The 20,661-nt window shown below is 39.8% G+C and overlaps 2 protein-coding genes across 5 annotated transcripts in view; both read left to right on the top strand.

Annotated features, from left to right (window-relative positions):
• The window catches only part of TMTC1 (transmembrane O-mannosyltransferase targeting cadherins 1), a 261,523-nt gene extending 252,129 nt beyond the window's left edge, over positions 1-9,394 (top strand). For all 4 annotated transcript variants that reach the window (XM_024733261.1, XM_024733259.1, XM_024733260.1 and 1 more), the window contains 2 exons: positions 1,532-1,609; positions 6,898-9,394. In XM_024733261.1, the coding sequence (XP_024589029.1) occupies positions 1,532-1,609; positions 6,898-7,038 (219 nt within the window). In that variant the 3' untranslated portion in view covers positions 7,039-9,394. The remainder of the gene's footprint in view (positions 1-1,531; positions 1,610-6,897) is intronic.
• A 6,647-nt stretch (positions 9,395-16,041) lies between these two features.
• The window catches only part of OVCH1 (ovochymase 1), a 47,527-nt gene continuing 42,907 nt past the window's right edge, over positions 16,042-20,661 (top strand). The window contains exons 1-5 of the mRNA XM_024733165.1: positions 16,042-16,159; positions 16,726-16,844; positions 17,124-17,221; positions 17,989-18,161; positions 19,560-19,647. Of these exons, the coding sequence (XP_024588933.1) occupies positions 16,042-16,159; positions 16,726-16,844; positions 17,124-17,221; positions 17,989-18,161; positions 19,560-19,647 (596 nt within the window). The remainder of the gene's footprint in view (positions 16,160-16,725; positions 16,845-17,123; positions 17,222-17,988; positions 18,162-19,559; positions 19,648-20,661) is intronic.

The following is a 20,661-nucleotide window of genomic DNA, read 5'->3' as shown; positions in this document are numbered from 1 at the left end:
GTAGAGTTTCTGCTGAGAAATCAGCTGTTAACCTTATGAGAGTTCCCTTGTTTGTTATTTGTCATTTTTCCCTTGCTGCTTTCAATAATTTTTCTTTGTCTTTAATTTTTGTCAACTTGATTACTACATGTCTCAGCATTTTTCTCCTTGGGTTTATCCTGTATGGGACTCTCTGCACGTCCTGGACTTGGGTGGCTATTTCCTTTCCCATGTTAGGGAAGTTTTCGACTATAATCTCTTCAAATATTTTCTCGGGTCCTTTCTCTCTTGCTTCTCCTTCTGGGACCCCTATAATGAGAATGTTGTGGTTTTTAATGTTGTCCCAGAAGTCTCTTAGGCTGTCTTCATTTCTTTTCATTCTTTTTTCTTTATTCTGTTCCACAGCAGTGAATTCCACCATTCTGTCTTCCAGGTCACTTATCCGTTCTTCTGCCTCAGTTATTCTGCTATTGATTCCTTCTAGTGTATTTTTTTATTTCAGTTATTATATTGTTCATTTCTGTTTGTTTGTTCTTTAATTCTTCTAGTTGTTTGTTAAACATTTCTTGCATCTTCTCGATCTTTGCCTCCATTCTTTTTCCAAGGTCCTGGATCATCTTCACTATCATTATTCTGAATTCTTTTTCTGGAAGGTTGCCTATCATCACTTCATTTAGTTTTTTTCTGGGGTTTTATCTTGTTCCTTCATCTGGTACATAGCCCTCTGCCTTTTCATCTTGTCTGTCTTTCTGGGCATGTGGTTTTTGTTCCACAGGCTGCAGGATTGTAGTTCTTCATGCTTCAGCTGAGCCTTTAGTTTTATTTAAGGTGACCACTCTTAAAATCATGACTCAGTGGTGAGCATGCCCTTTGATGCAAAACAACAGGCAAAATATTAAAAATACACCTCACAGCTCTGACATTTAATGGGATACATGTTATTCAGACCAAAAAAAAGTATTTGAGAAATAAGTAACTCTCTTCAAACATTTGAAGATCTTTTATAAGGCAGAAGAGAAAGAAAGGCTTTCTAACGATTAAAATTATCTCCTGGTAAAATATATGTCCTTAAAGAGATACTGAACACCAGTCTCTGCAAGAATTTAAGCATGGGCTGAATAATCAGATCAGATTTTGTGAGAGATATAAGGTGTTTCAGAAACTACTCTAAGATTCTGTGATTATAAAAAAAATTTTCTTACAAACTCCACTTATAGTGAAAAAGGCCGAAGAGCACCATTTTCTTGCAGATCGAGGCCAGTGGGAAATCATGCACTGTAATAGAAATCACCTGGACTCCTGGCAGGCACCTTCAGCCTTTTTAAGTCCAGAGGTTAGCTCTGCAAGGAAATTACACATTTCAGTTTCCTCCACTTTAGAATCATCAACTTAGAAAAATAATAGAAATAAAGGGGACACCTGTGAACTAGAAGTGACTGTTCATTTTATTAACCATTTAAATTTCCACATATGAAGAAAATGGTTTCCACAATCTGTAGTGTTAAAGATGGGTTCTCGTTTCCCAGCCTGAAGATATTTCTTATGTATTTAGAGCTATAAAGTGGCCGTGGAACTAAATCCAGATCAAGCACAGGCCTGGATGAACATGGGTGGAATCCAGCACATCAAGGTAAGAAAATAATTCACTTCCATGTGAACCAGGTTTTCCCTTTGTATTTTCTCTTTCTTCTCTTTTAAAAGATTGAGAAACTATGGATAATTTCCTCTTTGAATTAATTGAATACTGAAAACATAGGTGTTCAAAAATGTAATTAGACAGTTTTATGTTCACTTTGTATTATCTCGATATTGAATGTCATGAATCCATTTAAAAAATAAATATATAAATTAGATTTCATGATTTTGTTTATTATAAAGAAAATCATATGTACTTAAGTATCATCACAGAGCAGAGAAAATCTGCTATATGAAGTAAAATTCTGTTGGCGCTATGCTGATGTAGCTTATTTTCCTGTGGCTTAATTCATTGTCAAGATAAAGTATTACTATTTCCTATACTTAATGTATCTTTTATTCCCTAACCTACTGAAAAACAAGGCTGTTTGTTTGTTCTCAAAAGAAAAAGCTACCTTTGAGTGAATAATTGAAAATTACCCTTGGAGGACTATTGTCTATAATGAAATCAAAGATTCACTGGCATTCATTCATTCATCCAATTCATTTGACAAGCATTTATAGAGAATATCCTATGTGCCAGGTACTCTTCTAGGTACCAGCAATACAGCAATTAACACATAAGACAAAAGTTTCTATCGTCAGGCTTCCCTGGTGGCGCAGTGGTTGAGAGTCCGCCTGCCGATGCAGGGGACACGGGTTCGTGCCCTGGTCTGGGAAAATCTAAAAAAAAAAAAAAAAAGTGAAAAAAATTTCTATCGTCATGGAGCTAACATTCTAGTTAGGGGGAAATAGGCAATAAGTAAATAAACACATACATACATACATACATAGAATATATCAGATGGTTATAAGTGCTATGGAGAATAAAAGAATGAAAGAAGATAGGGAGTGCTGAGGGTAAGAACTGAAATTTTAAACTGAGGTGGTTAGGGAAGGCCTCAGTTAAAAAGTGATGTCTGAGTAGAGATCTGAAGGGAGCAAGCCACTTGGCAAAATAGGTAAAGTGCATGTGCAAAGGCCCTGAGGTGTGAGTGTGCCAGTGTATTTGAAGACTAGGGAGAAGGCAAGTGAGAGGAAATGATAGAAGCTGGGTCAGAGAGGTCACAGGGCCAGATGATGCAGGGCCTTGAAAGGAATTGTAAAGTCTTCAGCTTTCATGCCAAACAAGTTGGGGTCCTTGGAGGACTTTGAGCAGAGAAATGCCATGGTCTGACATGTTTTGAAAGGATCACTCTTGTTTAGCTAACTTATTTTCAGGCTTCTATCAGTCTTTACCCTTACAAAATAGCGAGGTAGTGATTAGAATTTAAACAAAGGCTAAATAGGGTTTACGATTAAGTGGGAACTGCTCACTCTCAGAAACACAGTAAAACAAAAAGGTGATCCATGACTATACAGATGGGAGGGGATAATGGGATAGTTACTCTGCAACTATTAGCCTTGATCTAATAGAGGAACATTGATGGCGAATCCAGTCATGACATCTATCAGAGCCCAATAAACCAAGCTCTGACCTTAATGACATTCTAGGGTGTCCAGCAGTATCTAGTTGGGAAACATAGAATGAACTTACTTTTAAAAACAGTAACATAATAATTTTAAATATTTAAATAATATATTAAATAGTTGCACTTTCCGATAATACACTTCATACGTTTTTAGATGGAGTGCACCTGCATTTAAAGAAATGGGTTCAATTGTTAATTAGATAAAGTACAATAAATGTACTCAAGAGTGTTCATTAAGTCTGGAAATAAAGAGAAAATAGTACATTTATTGAACTCTTTCAGATTAACAAGTGAACCCATTGCTTTAAATTTAGAGATGCTTCCCCTGCAAAGGTATCTGGAGATTGAAGAAGGATCTACTGAGTGTATTATTTCAAAATATAACGAACACACTGATTAAAAATTAGTTTATCTTTTTTCATCTTTGCAGCCATGATGTATTAGGTTGAACGATATAAAATTGCCATGTTTGTAATTTTAAAATGTTTAAATTTAAATATAAATTCATATGATGCAATCCAATACAAATATATAGACCAGGCACATGGCTTGGTTGTAGTCATTTTGATGTCACTGTTAGGATGCAGGATTATCATTATGATGCCTTCAAGAACAACCATTAACTTTCTGTGACCTTTGCATTGCCAGGAAGTGCATGCATCAAGCAGTGTTATCCCATTCCTGGGCCACACTGAGCCTGAGCCTGGGTGAAGCTTAGGAAGGACTGAGGGCTGTGCAAGGCTGAGAGTTGGAATAAGGCTTTGCAAGGAGATGACACAAAGAGAGAGAAAAAGAGACTTGACTCTTGCTCATACTACTTGGAAATAAAAGATGATATTTTTCACGAAGTTTTATGTAAAATGAAATGGATGGACCAAAAAAGTTACAATACCTTCTTTTTTTTTTTTTTTTTTTTGTGGTACGCGGGCCTCTCACTGTTGTGGCCTCTCCCGTTGCGGAGCACAGGCTCCGGACGCGAAGGCTCAGTGGCCATGGCTCATGGGCCCAGCCGCTCCGCGGCATGTGGGATCTTCCCAGACCGGGGCACAAACCCATGTCCCCTGCATTGGCAGGCGGACTCTCAACCACTGCGCCACCAGGGAAACCCCTATAATACATTCTTTATAATCAAAGAGTTGCATCACCTGGGCCATATCACAAAGTACTATTTTCAATCCTGCCTTATGACATTAATGCATTTTCTAGAATGGAACTGGCCAATAGAACTTTCTGAGATGACGGAAATGTTCTATGTCTGTACTGTCCAAGGTAGTAGCCACTAGCCCCACATGGCTAATGAGCACTTGAAATGTGCCACTGAGCAACTGAATTCTTAATTCATCTTAATTAACTTACACTTAAATAACCGCATATGACTAGTGGCTATCATAGTAACTAGCACATTTCTAGAAATTGGATAATTCAAATTCCCTATCTAGCATCTGGAAATCGAGGACATTGAATTAAGGGCTATAACTTGTTTTAAAAATTAAGGCTTCCAGGGCTTCCCTGGTGGCACAGTGTTGAGAATCCGCCTGCCAATGCAGGGGACACAGTTTCGATCCCTGGTCTGGGGAGATCACACATGCTGAGGAGCAACTAAGCCCGTGCACCACAACTACTGAGCCTGTGCTCTAGAGCCCGTGAGCCACAACTACTGAAGCCCACGTGCCTAGAGCCTGTGCTCCACAACGAGAGAAGCCACTGCAATGAGAAGCCCGCGCTCCGCAACGAAGAGTAGCCCCCACTGGCCGCAACTACAGAAAGCCCACGCGCAGCAAGGAAGACCCAACTCAGCCAAAAATAAACAAATAAAATAAATAAATTTATTTTTTTAAAATTAAGGCTTCCAGGGCTTCCCTGGTGGCACAGTGGTTGAGAGTCCGCCTGCCGACGCAGGGGACACGGGTTCGTGCCCCGGTCCGGGAGGATCCCACATGCCGCATAGCGGTTGGGCCCGTGATACATGGCCCCTGAGCCTGTGTGTCCGGAGCCTGTGCTCTGCAACGGGAGAGGCTGCGACAGTGAGAGGCCCGCGTGCCGCAAAAAAAAAAAAATTAAGGCTTCCAGTTGCATCAAGAAAAGAGCAACTTGAGGGAGAAAATAACTCTATGATAGATCTTTTTGTGAAAGGACAGAGAAAGCTGGTGATCAGAGGAGATGCCTGGCACCAGGCTAAGGCCTAACTTTAGAGAAACCTCTTGGGAAACCGATTTCAAAATCAACTGCAGTAGGAACACAGTTTTGAGAGCAATCTAAGAGCCACAGATGTTCAGTTATCTGCACCTATGTACTAAGCTTAATAAACATCAGGAGACACTCTGAAGATAAATACTTGAATTGAAAACAATAGTAATGTAGCTAAATCCAGGTTCTCATTTGTTCAGAATTCTGTTCAGCCTCTTATCGGAATCAGTGTTAATAATCAGAAATATTTTCATTTGTGCACATGCCAGCTCCTGGATTCCCAATGTGCAGTTATCTGTTCTGTCATTTTTACTCTCCTTTTCACCGGTATGACAAGTGAATACCATAAGAAATAGGCTGCGTTTACTCATTTACACGTAAATAGTCATTTAATAATAACAACAATGACAGCATCGGATTGAGTGCTCATTATATGTCAGGCAGGGTCTGAGGTCTTGACACTTGTTCATTCACTTGGGAGGTAGTTAAGCATTCAACAAATATAGGTCGCTATTGCTACATTAGTACTTTCACTCCAAGAGGTACCACTTTAAATTGTGGTGGAAATTTAGAGAGTAACTAGTTTTCATCCACATGGAGCTGTAACTGAGAATAAAGCACAGCAGACGCTTGTTTTTTTGGAATGGAGAGATCTCTACCGATCTTGGTTCTAAGACTTAGCAGCACACAGATATGAAAGGGGGTTGACCATACGGAAGGAATACATTTAGTGGCAGAAAAGAGGCTGGAAAAAAGTTAGTAATTCTGACTAGTTTGTCAGGGACCTTCTGGGACCAGGCACGCATGGTTGCCAGTTAGGGAAGCATTGAACAAACCAGATGGGGGCCAACAGAGGGGTCTTTAGCAGGTCCAGAGTGACATACCTTCCCGCCCGCCTTTAGAGTATCCAGCAGACATATTGTCACACACCTTGAGTATGGGACAAATTTGACTCCATGTTATTTATTATCAGTTCTTTTTATTTTATAAAAACTTAGATTTGCATTAAAGCCTGTATTAGGCAAAAGTTGCTTTTATGTTTTAAGGTGAAGATTAAAATACTTCCTACCACTAAATAGCTGTAGTGGACTCCTGAACTATTTACTTTTTAATCATTACTCTTGAAATTTCAAAAACATCTCTCTCTCTCTCTTTCTCTCTTTCATACACACACACATACACACACACACACACACACACACACACACACACACACACATACACCCCTCTCCCCCAACCCAACCTTCTTTCTGTCCCCTTCCCTCTCAATATGAATTTCCAGTGCATTGGCTCCACTTGATTACAAAGGAACAGTGCTAACCCTATGAGAATGCTATGAAATTATAGCTTCATACCCTGTATTAGTAGAATTGGAAATCTGTTTTGCTGCCATTTAACCTTATCCTTCACATTCTCCATCTGGTCTGGTACTTAAATGGATTCTCAAAGGCACCAACAGATAAGGATAAAATTACACATGCAGACAGGGTCTCCTTATGAAGATGTTAATGTTAAAATGGACGAGAAGGTCTGTTTTTTATCTGATGGATCAGAATATAATTATTCTCTTTCTTTTTCTCAACAGGGAAACTACGTGTCTGCAAGAGCTTATTATGAGAGAGCCTTACAGCTGGTTCCAGACAGCAAACTGCTGCAGGAAAATCTTGCCAAATTGGATCGTCTAGAAAAAAGATTACAAGAAGTTCGAGAAAAGGATCAAATGTAGCAGCATTTGACCAAGTTTCCAAGGGACAGTACTGGTGCCTTTGGAAGAGGAAGAACTGACAGACGGAAGCCTTGCTTACACATCAGTTGGAGCACAACTGATGAAGTTTTCCTCTTACTCGAGTTCAGGGTGGCACATTTTGGGACATTTGCTGGTAACCCTGCGCTGGGGACTTGCATTTCCATGAAAGAAGACAAAAAGAGCAAAGCAGGGGCTAGAAGGCCTGAAGGAAGGAAAACAGCAGCTACACATTTTACAGACATTTGTTTGCTTTAATTCCAGATTTCCTTTCATATGTTTGTCTGCTTTTCCAACCTGGAAATCTATTCCATTTCTTAGTGTAGATATTTGTGTCTCAGAAACAGAGGCTTGAAATGCTATGGATACATGGCATCTCTTCTTTAGGAGAGGAGATATTTCAGAAAGGGTAAATCCTCTGGGATAAACCATTTGAGAAATTCTACCAAGAGGTAGCTCATTTAATTCTCCAGAACTAGAAATGAGTATCTAACAGTTTTTGTAAAACCTTAGGGAATATATGGGGAAAGGGGCTATTGTAAGATAAAGCTAAGTAAGGTTTGTCTAATACCCTTCTGAGGCTAGTGCTAGAGCCCTATTGAGAAGTAAATTAAATTCTACTCTGATACAAGCTGTTTTCCCATTGCCTAATATGTCAAAAAGGAAGCTTCTGGAATTGTGTATGAGTATTCTTATTCCTAGGGAAAAATCTTCATGGAAATGTTTTAAATTAATTTTATTACAAGTATTACTAGAGTAGTGGTTCTGCTCTAAGATTTCATAAGTGCTTTTAAAACTCATAAATGTTTCTGCCTCCAAATATATTGTTATTTTGGTGGAGAAAAAAATAGTATATTCTACATGAGAAATATTAAAGATATTAATTGAGAGAAATGTTCTACTTTATTATCTTAACACTCAGACGTTCTGAGATTATTTTTTGAAAATATATTTAACCACTGAGGAATCTTTATGGTAGATTACAGAAATCTTCATAGACTCTAAATAGATGGACAGCTCTATTGATTTGTCTTCCTAGGCTTAATGAGAATTCTGTGCTTAGAACATGAATGATAGAACCTGCAGTTCCTGGTTCTGTATTTGTAATTTTGGAGATTTCATGGAGAATGCTCAAAAAATCTAGGAGAAAAAGTAAATTCATAACTTTAAAATATATATTTATAGTTAAAAGATAGGGATGGCAAAGTTGAATTTACAATTTGTCTTTTAGTGTTATTTATTTCATAACTTATAAAATATTTAATATATACACACTTTTTTCCCTGTACATAGTGGTTTTAATAGCAGTTTTCACAACTGATCATACAAAAATTATAAATCTAAATTATAAGGTAGTTAAGTTTTAACAGGCCCTAAAAAAATTTGTCTTCACTCTTCACTTGCTAAAGCTAAAGAAATTAGGAATCAGCCTTCAGTGTTTGGGAGGTAATATATTTTGAAATTGAAGAAATTGGAATACTGATTCTCATTTGGTTTTCATCATAAACTTAAAAAATAAAAAAAAAACCCACTCTGGTCAGTGCTGTTCCTGGCTAAGCCAGGTATCATACACATGTAGGAGCCTGAAGACACGTGTATGTCACACACTCAGGCCAGAGCAAGAAGCCTTCTGCTTCTTTTCAACCCCAGTATCAGAGACCACTGCCTCTCTATGTTGTTATTATTATTTTTTTGTCAAGGTAAATCTAGATAAAAGGAGGAAAAACTTCTTTGGAAAGGGATGATGTCAGGAATATTTTAAATGCAAAGGATTACGGAATTTAAATTAGCAAATTCTGTTTGTGTGTATTCTGTTTGTGTATATCAATAATCCAACAATGTATATATTACCACTCTGATCTTCTGTTTCTAATAGTCTTTTAATGTTATATATCATAAATGTATCCAAAATTTCATTTAAAATATTTTTATTCCCTCCCAAATTATACTTCTGTAGTCCTAAGGTCAAGAAATGTACTAAAGTATTTATTGTAAAATAACTACTCCATCCCCAAAATGAAAAACATGAAGCCCTAGCTAAAAGCAATATCTAGGACTTTAATTACAACTTTTTAGTTTTAGTGTAAAAAAAACTCATACTTAGAAAGTTAATGGAAAAGATAGAGCCCCAAATTTTGAAAAGCAATTACGCCTTACTTGAAGGGCTGCTAAAGATAGGCGAGTACATTTGTTGGAATAATTGAAATGGCTATTACAGCCTAAAAGTTTCTGAGAGAAAATGGTCACTGTCCTTCAGGAGACTTTTCCTGCCTTCTTTTGGGTGCTTTTCTCTCTTCCTCTGTTCTCTGTCTCTCTCTTTCTCTCTCCCCCTCTCTCTCCTGCCCTCTCTCCCTCGCCCCTTCTCTCTCTCCCCCTCCCTTTCTCTGTCTTTCTCACTCTGTCACTCTGTCTCGTTCTTTCTGCACACACTGGCATCTCTTTGAACATTAAAAGTAAGCCTGTTTGTTGGACCAGATATTTCTGTCCTGAGTTAATACTTTCACTTAGATGTGGCCAGTGAAATACTTTTCATAGTTGAGTGGTGCCTATAAGAAAATAAATCACATATTATTTTTCAGAGATATTAAATGTATTTTATAACTATTTTTATTTGTTCTTGTAACATGAAATAATATGTGGAATTCATCCTTATCAAAACGAAAATGGAGTGCCCTGGCTATTCATGGAGATGCATCCAGGTTCCCTTAACAAAAGCATGCTTGGCTGTGAGTTGATAGCCCCTTCCTGAGATGGAATTGCAAAGCCAGCTTCATGGACGTGCAGTCTCTGTAGACCCTCAGAGTCCTGCACTCAGAAGCACCTTATGTTTGGTTGAATTCTCTGCTTGAAGTTCTCAGTAATTTTTGAATAATTCCATTTTGCACTGGGTCGTGTGTAGGAGGGAAGGTGGCTGAGGACAAGACAGGAGTTGATTCAGTCTAGCTGAACACTTGATCTAATGAGCAGAGTTTCATTTGTGACTGTTACCCTGTGCAGCATTGGCTATTTTGTCTCAGCTACACTTAGAGTTCCTTGTGTACATATATTCCCCTCCTACTGCCAGTCTATCTAACCTGTCCTTCTGTCTGACCAGAACCAGTTCTCCTTGCCTTCAGATTCTCCAATAAGTGGCAGTCCTTTCACATGTCCTTCGACATGGAGCCACGAGAATGGCTTTACAAGTTTATGTTAACCTTAAGAATTATTCAGGATTTTAAAACTGATTCAGATGTTTTCAACCTGTTAACAGCATTCGTAAAACATGGTTCAGTGATGTAACGTAAGTGAACTAAACCAAAGATTTAAATACCTTGGAGGAAGAGAAATTTTATTTTAGGGAATCCTGAGATATATCTTTTAGGCCTGTTTATTTTGCAGCCCATCAAGAAACAAAGAGGATTATCAGCGCTTTGATTCCAACTCCCCACAGTACTTCACAGCCCCCAGTGTACGAGTCTGACGTGCCTAACATGTGGTACCTCGGTTTGGTGCAAGGTTTTGCAGTGGTTGTGCAACTGCGTTTCAACAGGACTGAGAAAATCCAAACCTTTCCATACAGGGTTTTGTATCGCCTCTATTAAACATTCCAGGCCTCCCGGATTGAAGAGCCGGGTTCAGCTGATAGCTGAGATCTCGCCCCTCACACACAGGTGCTTTGGCCCTGGTGGATTTGAGGATAACCTGCGTGCACACCTTTAGGAATCCCTGGACCTTGGCCACCCAGGTTATGATTCTAATGTGCAGTGAGGCATTTGACCTTTATATTTACAGAATTCTTGGTTCTCAGGTGGAGAGGGATTGCCTTGCCATTTGCACATACCAGACGAGGCACCCAGGATATAAAACTCATATTGTTTATGACTCATAGAAGGGCCCATGACATAAAGCCGTGTTCTCTATGCCTCCCTCTTTCTTTAGGTTACACATGTCAGCTTTCGTTAATTATTTCTTAATTGTACTCATTAGAATCAGTTTTTTAAAAAAAACAACAAAAAAACGTTTTCTCTGATTTGTGATGGATTTGCACCTTAGATCAATAAATCCAGAGGGTATTAGTAATAACACTCAAAGCAAATGTAGTTATAGGTGTTCTGTTTATTTTAATTTTTTTCCTGGTTTCCGAATCACATTTACTTTGATTAAATTGTATGTTGGTATCTCCCAATAATAGCAAAACTTAACTATCTAAATGGCATCTTTTGGCATTTTAAAAGTAAATACCTGTCAAATCTTGTATTTAGGCTGTAATTGAATAGGATGAAAACTTACAATGCCAAAAACTATGGAGAAATATAACTGTTTATGATTATTCTTGAAGTTTTCAATGTGAAAAATATGTTGAACAGTTCTTCCAAAAATATCACTTCCTTATTTTTTTTTTGGTAGTCATATAACTTAAAGAGAAGAAATAAAATAACTTCCATCAAAGCTAGTGTTTACTGTCAGTAAAATAAAATGTCACAACAGAATCAATATCTATCAATTGGCTCATATAAAAATGTTCCATTTTTATCACCAAGGATCCTTTCCATTAAAACCTTCAGGCCATATGACTTGTAAAATTAGCACCCATCACAATATGCAGTCACTATTAGTTTGTAAGTTTAGATCAGCATTTACCACAAACTGAAAAGAGGCGTCTATGTCCAGAAATCCAGGAGTTTTTTCCCATTCTCAGTGGGGCACGTGGTGCATATTTGTATCACTTTAGACTTTTCCAATGTGCATAACGTCCTTCTGGGGTTGTGTTGCTGGTCCATAGGAGGGGAGACCCAGTCCAAGAACCAGGAGATCTGGATTCTAGTCCTGCTCTGCCACCGAGGTGCCGCCTCACCTGGGACAAGTTACCAAGTGTCTCAGTCATGTTTATTGCCCGTTAAAGGAGTGGTTACTCCTATGGGCCTATCAAGCTCTGTGAGTCCCCTGAATCCAAATGCAAAGCCCTCTGCCTCTGAAGAGATAACTGATAAGTGTCGCCCTTCGTTTTAGAAATTCTTAATCATTGCAGCAAAACACATACACAAACAACCCTAAAAGTGACTGAACTGCCCAAGTGCTTTAATATGGCGGAGGTAACTACTCTTATTTTGCAGTCTGTACATATAAAAATTAGCGATTTTTTTACGTTTCTAAGGAAAAGAGATTTTTTTAAATTTCCTCCAAAGGAACTAAAATATCTGTATTTTAGCCCCATGGCTTGCTTTTACAATGTGAAAATCATATGACTTGCTGTGACTCACCCATCCCTCCTTTTGTCAGAGGAAAATACATCATGTTCTTGATCAGTTGTATATAAATGTACATTTTTGTTACTTTTGCTGTGCCAGTTAGAAATATATCTCCCATAAAGTATTTCTCCCATTTAAGTCTGATTATGTATACTTTGCCTAGATCTTTCCAAAATAAAATTTATGTAAATGTCTATTTTATATAAAATATGATGAAAATAATTATGTCTTGTTTCAATCTCTCAAGTGCTCCGTGATTAGTACCCACTGAAATCCATGTCACCAGTAGGTGCCTGCTTTAAAAATAAAAAAAAGAGTATCCTTCTTCCTTTCCCCATTCATTCATTCATTCATTGCATTGTTCTGTGTGGTTTATGTCTGCTCTCTTTTTCATATCCCACAGCCACTGTTTCAGTGCTTACCCATTCCAGATCTTTTCCCCTCATCTTACTGAGATGCCTTCACCTCTTTACGGAGTAAATACAAGGCAGAAAACCCTCAATATCCTGCACTCAGTCATCTACAGACTTAACCTGCACCCAATTCTCCCCTCTCTCCTGTTGCTACAATGAAAGAAGAGGGCCCTCGGCCCTGGATAATCACAACTTGTAGAAATTCATTCCATTCTTTAATCTCTTTCTTCTTCTTCCTTAACTTCTTCCTTTTTCTGGCTCTTATCAATTCTGTTCTATTTTAAAAACACAGATACAGGGCTTCCCTGGTGGCGCAGTGGTTGGGAGTCCGCCTGCCGATGCAGGGGACGCGGATTCGTGCCCCGATCCGGGAGGATCCCACGTGCCGCGGAGCGGCTGGGCCAGTGAGCTGTGGCCGCTGAGCCTGCGCGTCCAGAGCCTGTGCTCCGCAACGGGAGGGGCCACAACAGTGAGAGGCCCGCGTACCGGAAAACACACACACACACACACACACACACACACACAGATACAGGTAGCCACCATCAAGATCACTTGAAAACAATCCTTCCTTTATTCCTTTTCACCTCTGGCTGCTACTGCATCTCTTTATGTCCTTCACAGCCAGACTATTTTGAATAAATTGTCTTCACTCATTCTTTCTACTTGCATCCTTCACATTCTCTCTGCAACCTAGTGAAATCTGTCTCTGCAACAAATATTCAAATCAAGTTGCTGTTTCTAACGTCACTAATAATCACTTTAGTGCTGATTCCTAGGTCTTGTGGGACTTGGGATGAGCGTTCGAGAGTTTAGACCAGTGGTTTAGCGCGAATGGAAAAACATATTTTAAACAAAATATTATTTACCCCATGACTTGCTCATTGTTCATGGGTTAGTGTCCTAACACTTCTAAGTTTACAACTGTGCTTAGAGCTGGGGCCTCCATCAAGAGTCTTGGAAGGCCTCCAATAGCAGATCATTATTTCGCTGCCCTAATGAAGATATATGTTCAAATTCAAGGCAGATTTCCCAATCCAATTTGGGAAAGTCCAGCCCACTCTGCTTGACATCCTTTCCTTTTCTGAAGTTTTCTGGTTTGTTTTGTTTTGTTTTAAATTAAGAGAACCCTTCCATTTGGACCCTTCAAGTTCACCACAAACCCAACATATTTAAACCATCATCTTCCTAGCAAATTTAAATCTAAAACTAATGACCTGGCTTTTGTTATGTATGCAATTCGTATTGAATGGCTCTTTTTCTACTTAATGGAAAGGCATTATTTTGTCAAGCCAGAAAGGGATCAACCTCCTGTATAGAAGGACAAGGTCTCACTTGAGGCTGTGAGTTTGAACTCTGGAAACAAAGGGAGCTGTGATGTAACAGGAAATGAGACAGTGCCCAACCCCATGGAGACTCCCAGGTGTGAAACACACCACTGAAGATCCTGCAAAACTGTGTGTGTACCATGTGTACAAGACTGCAAGGGGACAGGGTCTGTAAGCTTCACGAGGTTAGCCATGAACTTGAACATCGTGGGTCCAACGTGCACAGCACATGTTCATTTTTTCTTTCCTTCTATTTTATTTTGTAACAGCTTTGTAGTGACTTTAATCTGACCCTCTCTTGCTAAGAAGAAAGAGAGGAGTTTGTGTCCCATTGGAGGGTCTGAGCTTTTATTGGAGAGTAGTGTGCCCCTGGGGCCACAGATGGTTATGGTAATAATCGTGAGGTCACTACAGTGAAAGCGAAACTCGGAGATGAGAGTGGTGAGGGCCATGGGTCAGACAGCCACCACCTGGAGAGTTCTTTTACAGCATTCAGATGTAGCAGTGTATTTTCAGAAATGGGCAGCTTACCTTACCAAGTCCCCTCCTGGTGTCCCCTAGACACCCAAGCTTGAAACCCAGGAGTCATCTACTCAGTCAAGCTGCCATCCAAGTTGTGACTATTTTAAATAAATACTTAAAATGGTGCTACTCTCAAGAACGATTCAGTCCAACAGAACTATCTGTTGATGATGGCAGTGTTCCATATCTGTGCTGTCCAATATGGTAGCCACTAGGCACAGGTGGCTATTGAGGACTAGAATGTAGCTAGAGCGACTGAGGAATAAAATTATTTTATTTTAGTTAACATTAATTTTAATAACCGTACATGGCTAACGTCCACTCTGTTGGGCAGTGCAACTTAAGAGCTTTTCCTTGTTGTGAGACTTGGGACATAAAAATCACGGAAACCCCTTTTAGCTTCATAAGACAAGAAGGCTTGAGATGGTGTGTTTCAAGTTTGGGTGCCAATCACATTCTTGAAGCTTTTTGCCAGAAGCTTCCCAATTCACCTGCTCCCTTCTGCCGCTCTCTGACTGTCAGCTGCCTGTCCCTGGACCTGCATTCCCTCCACCTCGACTGTCTCTGTTTTCCTGTCCTTCTGTCTACCACCTGCCTGTCTCCCTAATTTGTTTACCCTCCTACCTCAAGGAGCGTTTATTTCTATTTTATGCAAAAGTGAAATCACTGGGGCTGGGGGACTGGTGTCTAGGTTAGTTAATATATATAAAATGTTCACTTAGCCTTGCCCTCATTTTTTGATAAATTAGAAATCAATTACAAATTCTGGCTTTATTCCTCTCCCAGTCTCAAGCTAACTCGTTACAAATTACTTATTAGAAAATAATTATTGAAAAAATGCTGACATGATAATCCTGCTAGTGGATTTATTTTAATACTGTTAAATGCTGGACCCTACAGTTTTGCTGCATTCCACTGAAGTTGATGATAACACTGCCACTCAGAAAAGGAACGGGGTAGAAACCTGATCTTTCACATCCACTCCCTTTGAAAACTTGGGAGTGTCACGGTCTTCAACAAGCTTCTTAGAAGCAGGGTGGTACCTTTACATACTCAAGCTTTCACGAGTCCTCCTTTCAGAGGTCAGCCTGCCTGTGTCTTGCATGGGTGCCCAGCTTCCTTGACCCTGGGCTTGGGCCACACTCCCTGGCTGGGAACAGAATTCACCTGCGCTGAGCGTTCTAGGCCACTGATGCCCTTGCTCCCGCATCTGGCCCAGGCTCACCCTCGAGGTCACCTCGCTCCTGTCTCCAAGGGCGGAGGGCGGGGTCGCTATGACACCTGGGCGGCCCGAGAGCTGCCAAGGCTCGGCTGGTCCTGAGGAGGGAAAGCTGTGCGCCCGGCTGCGCGGCAGGTGCGGCCCCTTGGCGCCGCTGGAGGGAGTGAAGAGCGCGTGCGCTTCCGGGAGCACGAACCCTGCGGCCGCAGCGCCTCTCCTCTTCGGGTTTGCACTGCCGGCGTCTGAGGAAGACCGACGGGTTGCCGCGCGCGGGCGCCATGCGGACGCCGCCTGGGGCTGCTTCGCTGCTGCTCTTGGTGCTCGCGGTCCGCCCCTGGCGGAGCAGAGGTGAGCCCGGCGCTGGGCGCCGCCGAGACTGCGGGCGGCTGAGCGCCGGCAAGGGGACTTCATTCCTCCCCAGGGCAGAAAGGAGAACAGCCAGGTGTGCCCAAGAAGGGCCTGCGCCGGATTTTCTTCTGCAATCCTTTGGATTCTGGAGTTCAAGTTTTTAGGCACATCTGCTAATCATGCTTGTGCTAAGGATTCTCCTCCAAGGAAAGATAACCAAGTAGAAGTAACTTAAAACCTAATAGCTCTGTTCCGGAGCAGCATATGTTCTCCAGTATCTTTCATTCCACCTAAATTATGTGATGCTCACCCTCCCAGAGAAAGCGCCGAATCCATCACCAGAGGGAGAGGCCCTCATGCAGTGCCCAGGTCTTTTTTATTAAGGTAGCTCAGGCTGTAAAGGGCAGAGGGAGTCGCGAGGCAAGTTCTAGTCAATGAGTTGTGTAGTGTCAGGGGTATCTTGAGAAAAGAAAGGGGATAGCCTGCAGCTGAGTGACACCAGAACATCTGAGCCAGGCCAGGAAAATCCGAACGTGGAAATCAGGATAAAGTGAACGCTAACATAAGGTGCTGTGTGTGTGTGTGTGTGATCACACATATGCTCTCCCACACAGGACTGAAGTGCGGAATTCGTGCAGTTGATTTGAAAAGTATGGAAACTATCTTGGAATCGGGGTTCTTCTCTAGAGTTAGTAGATGGGGAAATTCAACAGTTGGTGGACACCCGTGGCAGGTGGGTATGAGAAAGACATTGATTTCTTAATGAGGAAACAGTGAATTATTTCCTTTGTTTCAAATACTACAACTCCAGGTTAACATGTAATTTTTCTCCAGACCCCGCTTGACCTCACTGTCAAAGAGTTTATTTCATAGGAAATCTCTTCCTAACCAATTTATATCAGTGTCTTAATGTGACATCGTATTAGAAGAGTTGATTTCAAATGTTTCTGAAGGAGATGACATCTGTGTGGAGATGTATATTAGTTGTGTTCATAACGTTTTTCTTGGGCAGGTCTCCCAGAAATTAGGTAGGCACCACTTCTGTGGAGGAAGCTCAATTCAAGATGATCTGGTGGTTACAGCAGCACACTGCCTGGCTAGCCTCGATGAGTAAGTTGTGGATTTCCATTACTTATCAAACCTTGATCCATGGCAATAGGATTGGGAGATTCGACACCCTAAATACCATACAAGGTTCAGTCTTAGTCCCTTTCTTAATTTTTCCCTCTGGCCCACCTACCCACTGACCTTCCTGATTCCCAGCAACTTGTGTATATCCCAAGATTTCTTGTGCTTCCTACCCTACTAATCAGACACCCCAAAGATCCCAGACATCATCTATGATCTGTGGATTTAGTGGTGGGGTAGGGGTGATGGTTACTTATTTTAATAAAGTATTAACATCAAATGTTGAACAGATGCACTAATGTTCTAATAATCTGAGTTTCAGTAATTAGGAGGGGAAAATACTGTGGAAATAACAGATACTTGACTAGATTAAAAGAGGGTATTAGTAAAAGGAAAAGAAGGACAGTTCTAGGAACAACCTATCTTGCTTAAAATGGTAGAGCATATATAGACTGGTTTATGTACAAAAGAAGACACAAATATTTTATGCAGAAAGACAATTGACGCTAGGGGAAAGGGTTCACAGAATGTAAACACTCTGTGATTGAAAACCATGACTTTTTATAGCTACCTATAATTTACAGGGAATTATAACAATTGATAATAATCACTAATAAAGATACATCTTCTTTTAAGACTTAGAAATGCTTAAAGGTACATTAATCACTTTCATTTAATTACATGAAACCAAGAGTGTCTTTCCTGGGGGAGACAGCTAGACTTATTGAAAGATTTTTGTTTGGTTTTAGGAAGCAAATTAAGCATCTGACTGTGACTGCTGGGGAGTATAACCTCTTTCAGAAGGATAAGGAGGAACAGAAAATTCCTGTCTCAGAAATTATTATCCATCCTAAATACAACAGACTTGGATGTGTGAGTTTTGATATTGCACGGCTATATCTAAAACACAAAGCCAACTTTGGTAAGTAGGGAGTGTTGGAGTACAAAAAAAATATAATGGAGGGCTTCCCTGGTGGCACAGTGGTTGAGAGTCCGCCTGCCGATGCGGGGGGCATGGGTTCATGCCCCGGTCTGGGAGGATCCCGCGTGCCGCAGAGCGGCAGGGCCGGTGAGCCATGGGCGCTGGGCCTGCACATCCGGAGCCTGTGCTCCGCAACGGGAGAGGCCACAACAGCGAGAGGCCGGCGTAAGGTTAACAAGCGCTGAACAAAGTTTAATGGTAACAATATTTTAAAGTGGCAATGAAATCAGGCAATAACCATCAATTCCACAGTCAAATGAATATCAGAATGTGACAAGTAATTTATTTAAATAACAACTCCTTAATATCATCTTTCTAAGCTTCTCATTGCCTAGTTGCCTGTTCTAGCTTCCAACAATTAAAATGTGACACAGGAGTCTGAAATTTCTGAATGAATGCTGGAGACTTGCCATGTCATTGCTAAAATTTGTGTACTTTTACTTTAATATCATTATACAAAGGTATTTTATTATAACCCAGGAAGTTAGAGATGGGAAAACACCATATTAGTTTCATACACTATAACTTGACAGCTTCACTATGACTCATGATTTGAGAAAATTGGATAATTGTTAAATCTGAAGAACTCAGGTAAAGAATATTATGAATACTCTTCAGCCATATAAAAGAATGAAATCTTGCCATTTGTGACAACGTGGATAGGAACTTGAGGGCATTATCCTGAATGAAATAAAGAAAGGCAAACACTGTGTGATCTCACCTATATGTGGACTTAAAAAAAAAAAAAAAAAGCTGATAGATACAGAGAACACATTGGTGGTTGCCAGAGGTGGTGAGTGGGCAAAATGGGTGAAGGGAGTCAAAAGTTATAACTTCCAGTTATAAAATAAGTCCTGGAGATAAAAATGTACAGTATGATGACTATAGTTAATGATACTGTGTTACATAGTTGAAAGTTGTTAAGAGAGTAGATCTTAAAAGTCCTCATCACAAGGAAAAAAATTTTTGTACCTATGTATGGTGATGGATGTTAACTATACTCACTGTTTCACAGTACGTGTAAATAACAAATCATGTCATAAACCTGAAACTAATATAATGTTATGTCAATTATACCTCAGTAAAAAGTATGTTGTAAAGAATATCAGATGGTTAATTAATAAAATTATTATATATTTTTAAAATTATGATTTAGAAATTTTCCTAACAAAGTCTGCAAATACAAAGTATAGGTCATGGCACCTGCAAACAAATGCATTTCCATAAATACGAATTATATAATATAAATTATATAGCTTCAAGCTGAGTCTGTACAATATGTCTTGAAATGTCCATGGCTGAGCAAAATAATCAGCTTTTTTTCCTATGTTTTGGAAGATTGTAAACCTCAGGGAACAGTATTATTTGGAGAAAATGGGAAGATTCGTTATCCCCATTCGAAAGAGAGCAACTATTCTCATAATCGGTACGTAACCCTGGTAGAAATGATCCCTGGGTTTTTCCCCCAAATCATGCCATTTTAAGGGGCCATGTTTTGGCAATTTTATCTGGTATCTCAATTACTTTTATTTGATTAACATAAAACCCTAAATATTTTATCTGGTATTGGATGACAAATATTTGCTAATTGGTATTTCTGATACCTGTTAGTATGAATCATCAACATTAAGACTGGAGCTTACGAGGGGAATTTCCTGGCAGTCCAGTGGTTAGGACTCCAGGCTTCCACTGCAGGGGCCCCAGGTTCGATCCCTGGTTTAGGAACTAAGATCCCACAAGCTACGGGGCACAGCCAAAGGAAAAAAATAAATAAATAAACAAACAAACACTGGAACTTAACCTGAATTGATGTATTCAAATATCTAACATTAACAGCAGCTGGTAGTGAGATTGTTTTGGGAATCTAGTGGTTAATTCTGTCCCACTTATTTCTGTGATAATTGTAATACTTTGTTCAGTGTTGCCTAGAAGAGGGAAAATAGTTCATGATCTATAAGCTTCAGTATCTTAAAATTTTTTTTACCTACCTTGTCCTCTATATGCCTAAGAATATCTTTAAGCTTTAAAAATTAATTTTGCAAATATCTCACTTTCTTAAGTGTTCTACATTCATTTTTAAAATCGCATTGAGCATTGAAAGGTGTTCAAAGGTAGATGAGAGTTCTATGAGTTTATAATCTGGTAGGAGGAGAGAGCTGGACAAAAATAACTATACTATAAAACAAGGTGAAATAAGCTTTATAATCGACACTACCAAGGTGTGTTGATACTATTGACAATGGAGAGAATAATTCCTATTGCAGAGATTTGTGAGGTGTGTGTACTGTGGTTGGGAGGGGTAGAGATGCTTCAGTTAAGGGGATGGTATTGAAACTAGACAGTGAAGTATAGTTATGATTTTATTGCTCATGACGTCTTTTGTAGCTCTAACATATAAGAGATTTCTACAGATCATGCCAGGCAGAGGGAATTGTGTATA

The sequence above is a fragment of the Neophocaena asiaeorientalis genome, unplaced genomic scaffold, assembly GCF_003031525.2.
Source record: "Neophocaena asiaeorientalis asiaeorientalis breed wild unplaced genomic scaffold, Neophocaena_asiaeorientalis_V1.1 scaffold150, whole genome shotgun sequence".
Classification (NCBI taxonomy): domain Eukaryota; kingdom Metazoa; phylum Chordata; class Mammalia; order Artiodactyla; family Phocoenidae; genus Neophocaena; species Neophocaena asiaeorientalis.
Note: the sequence above shows the minus strand (reverse complement) of the source record. Positions and strands in the feature narration are given on the sequence as shown.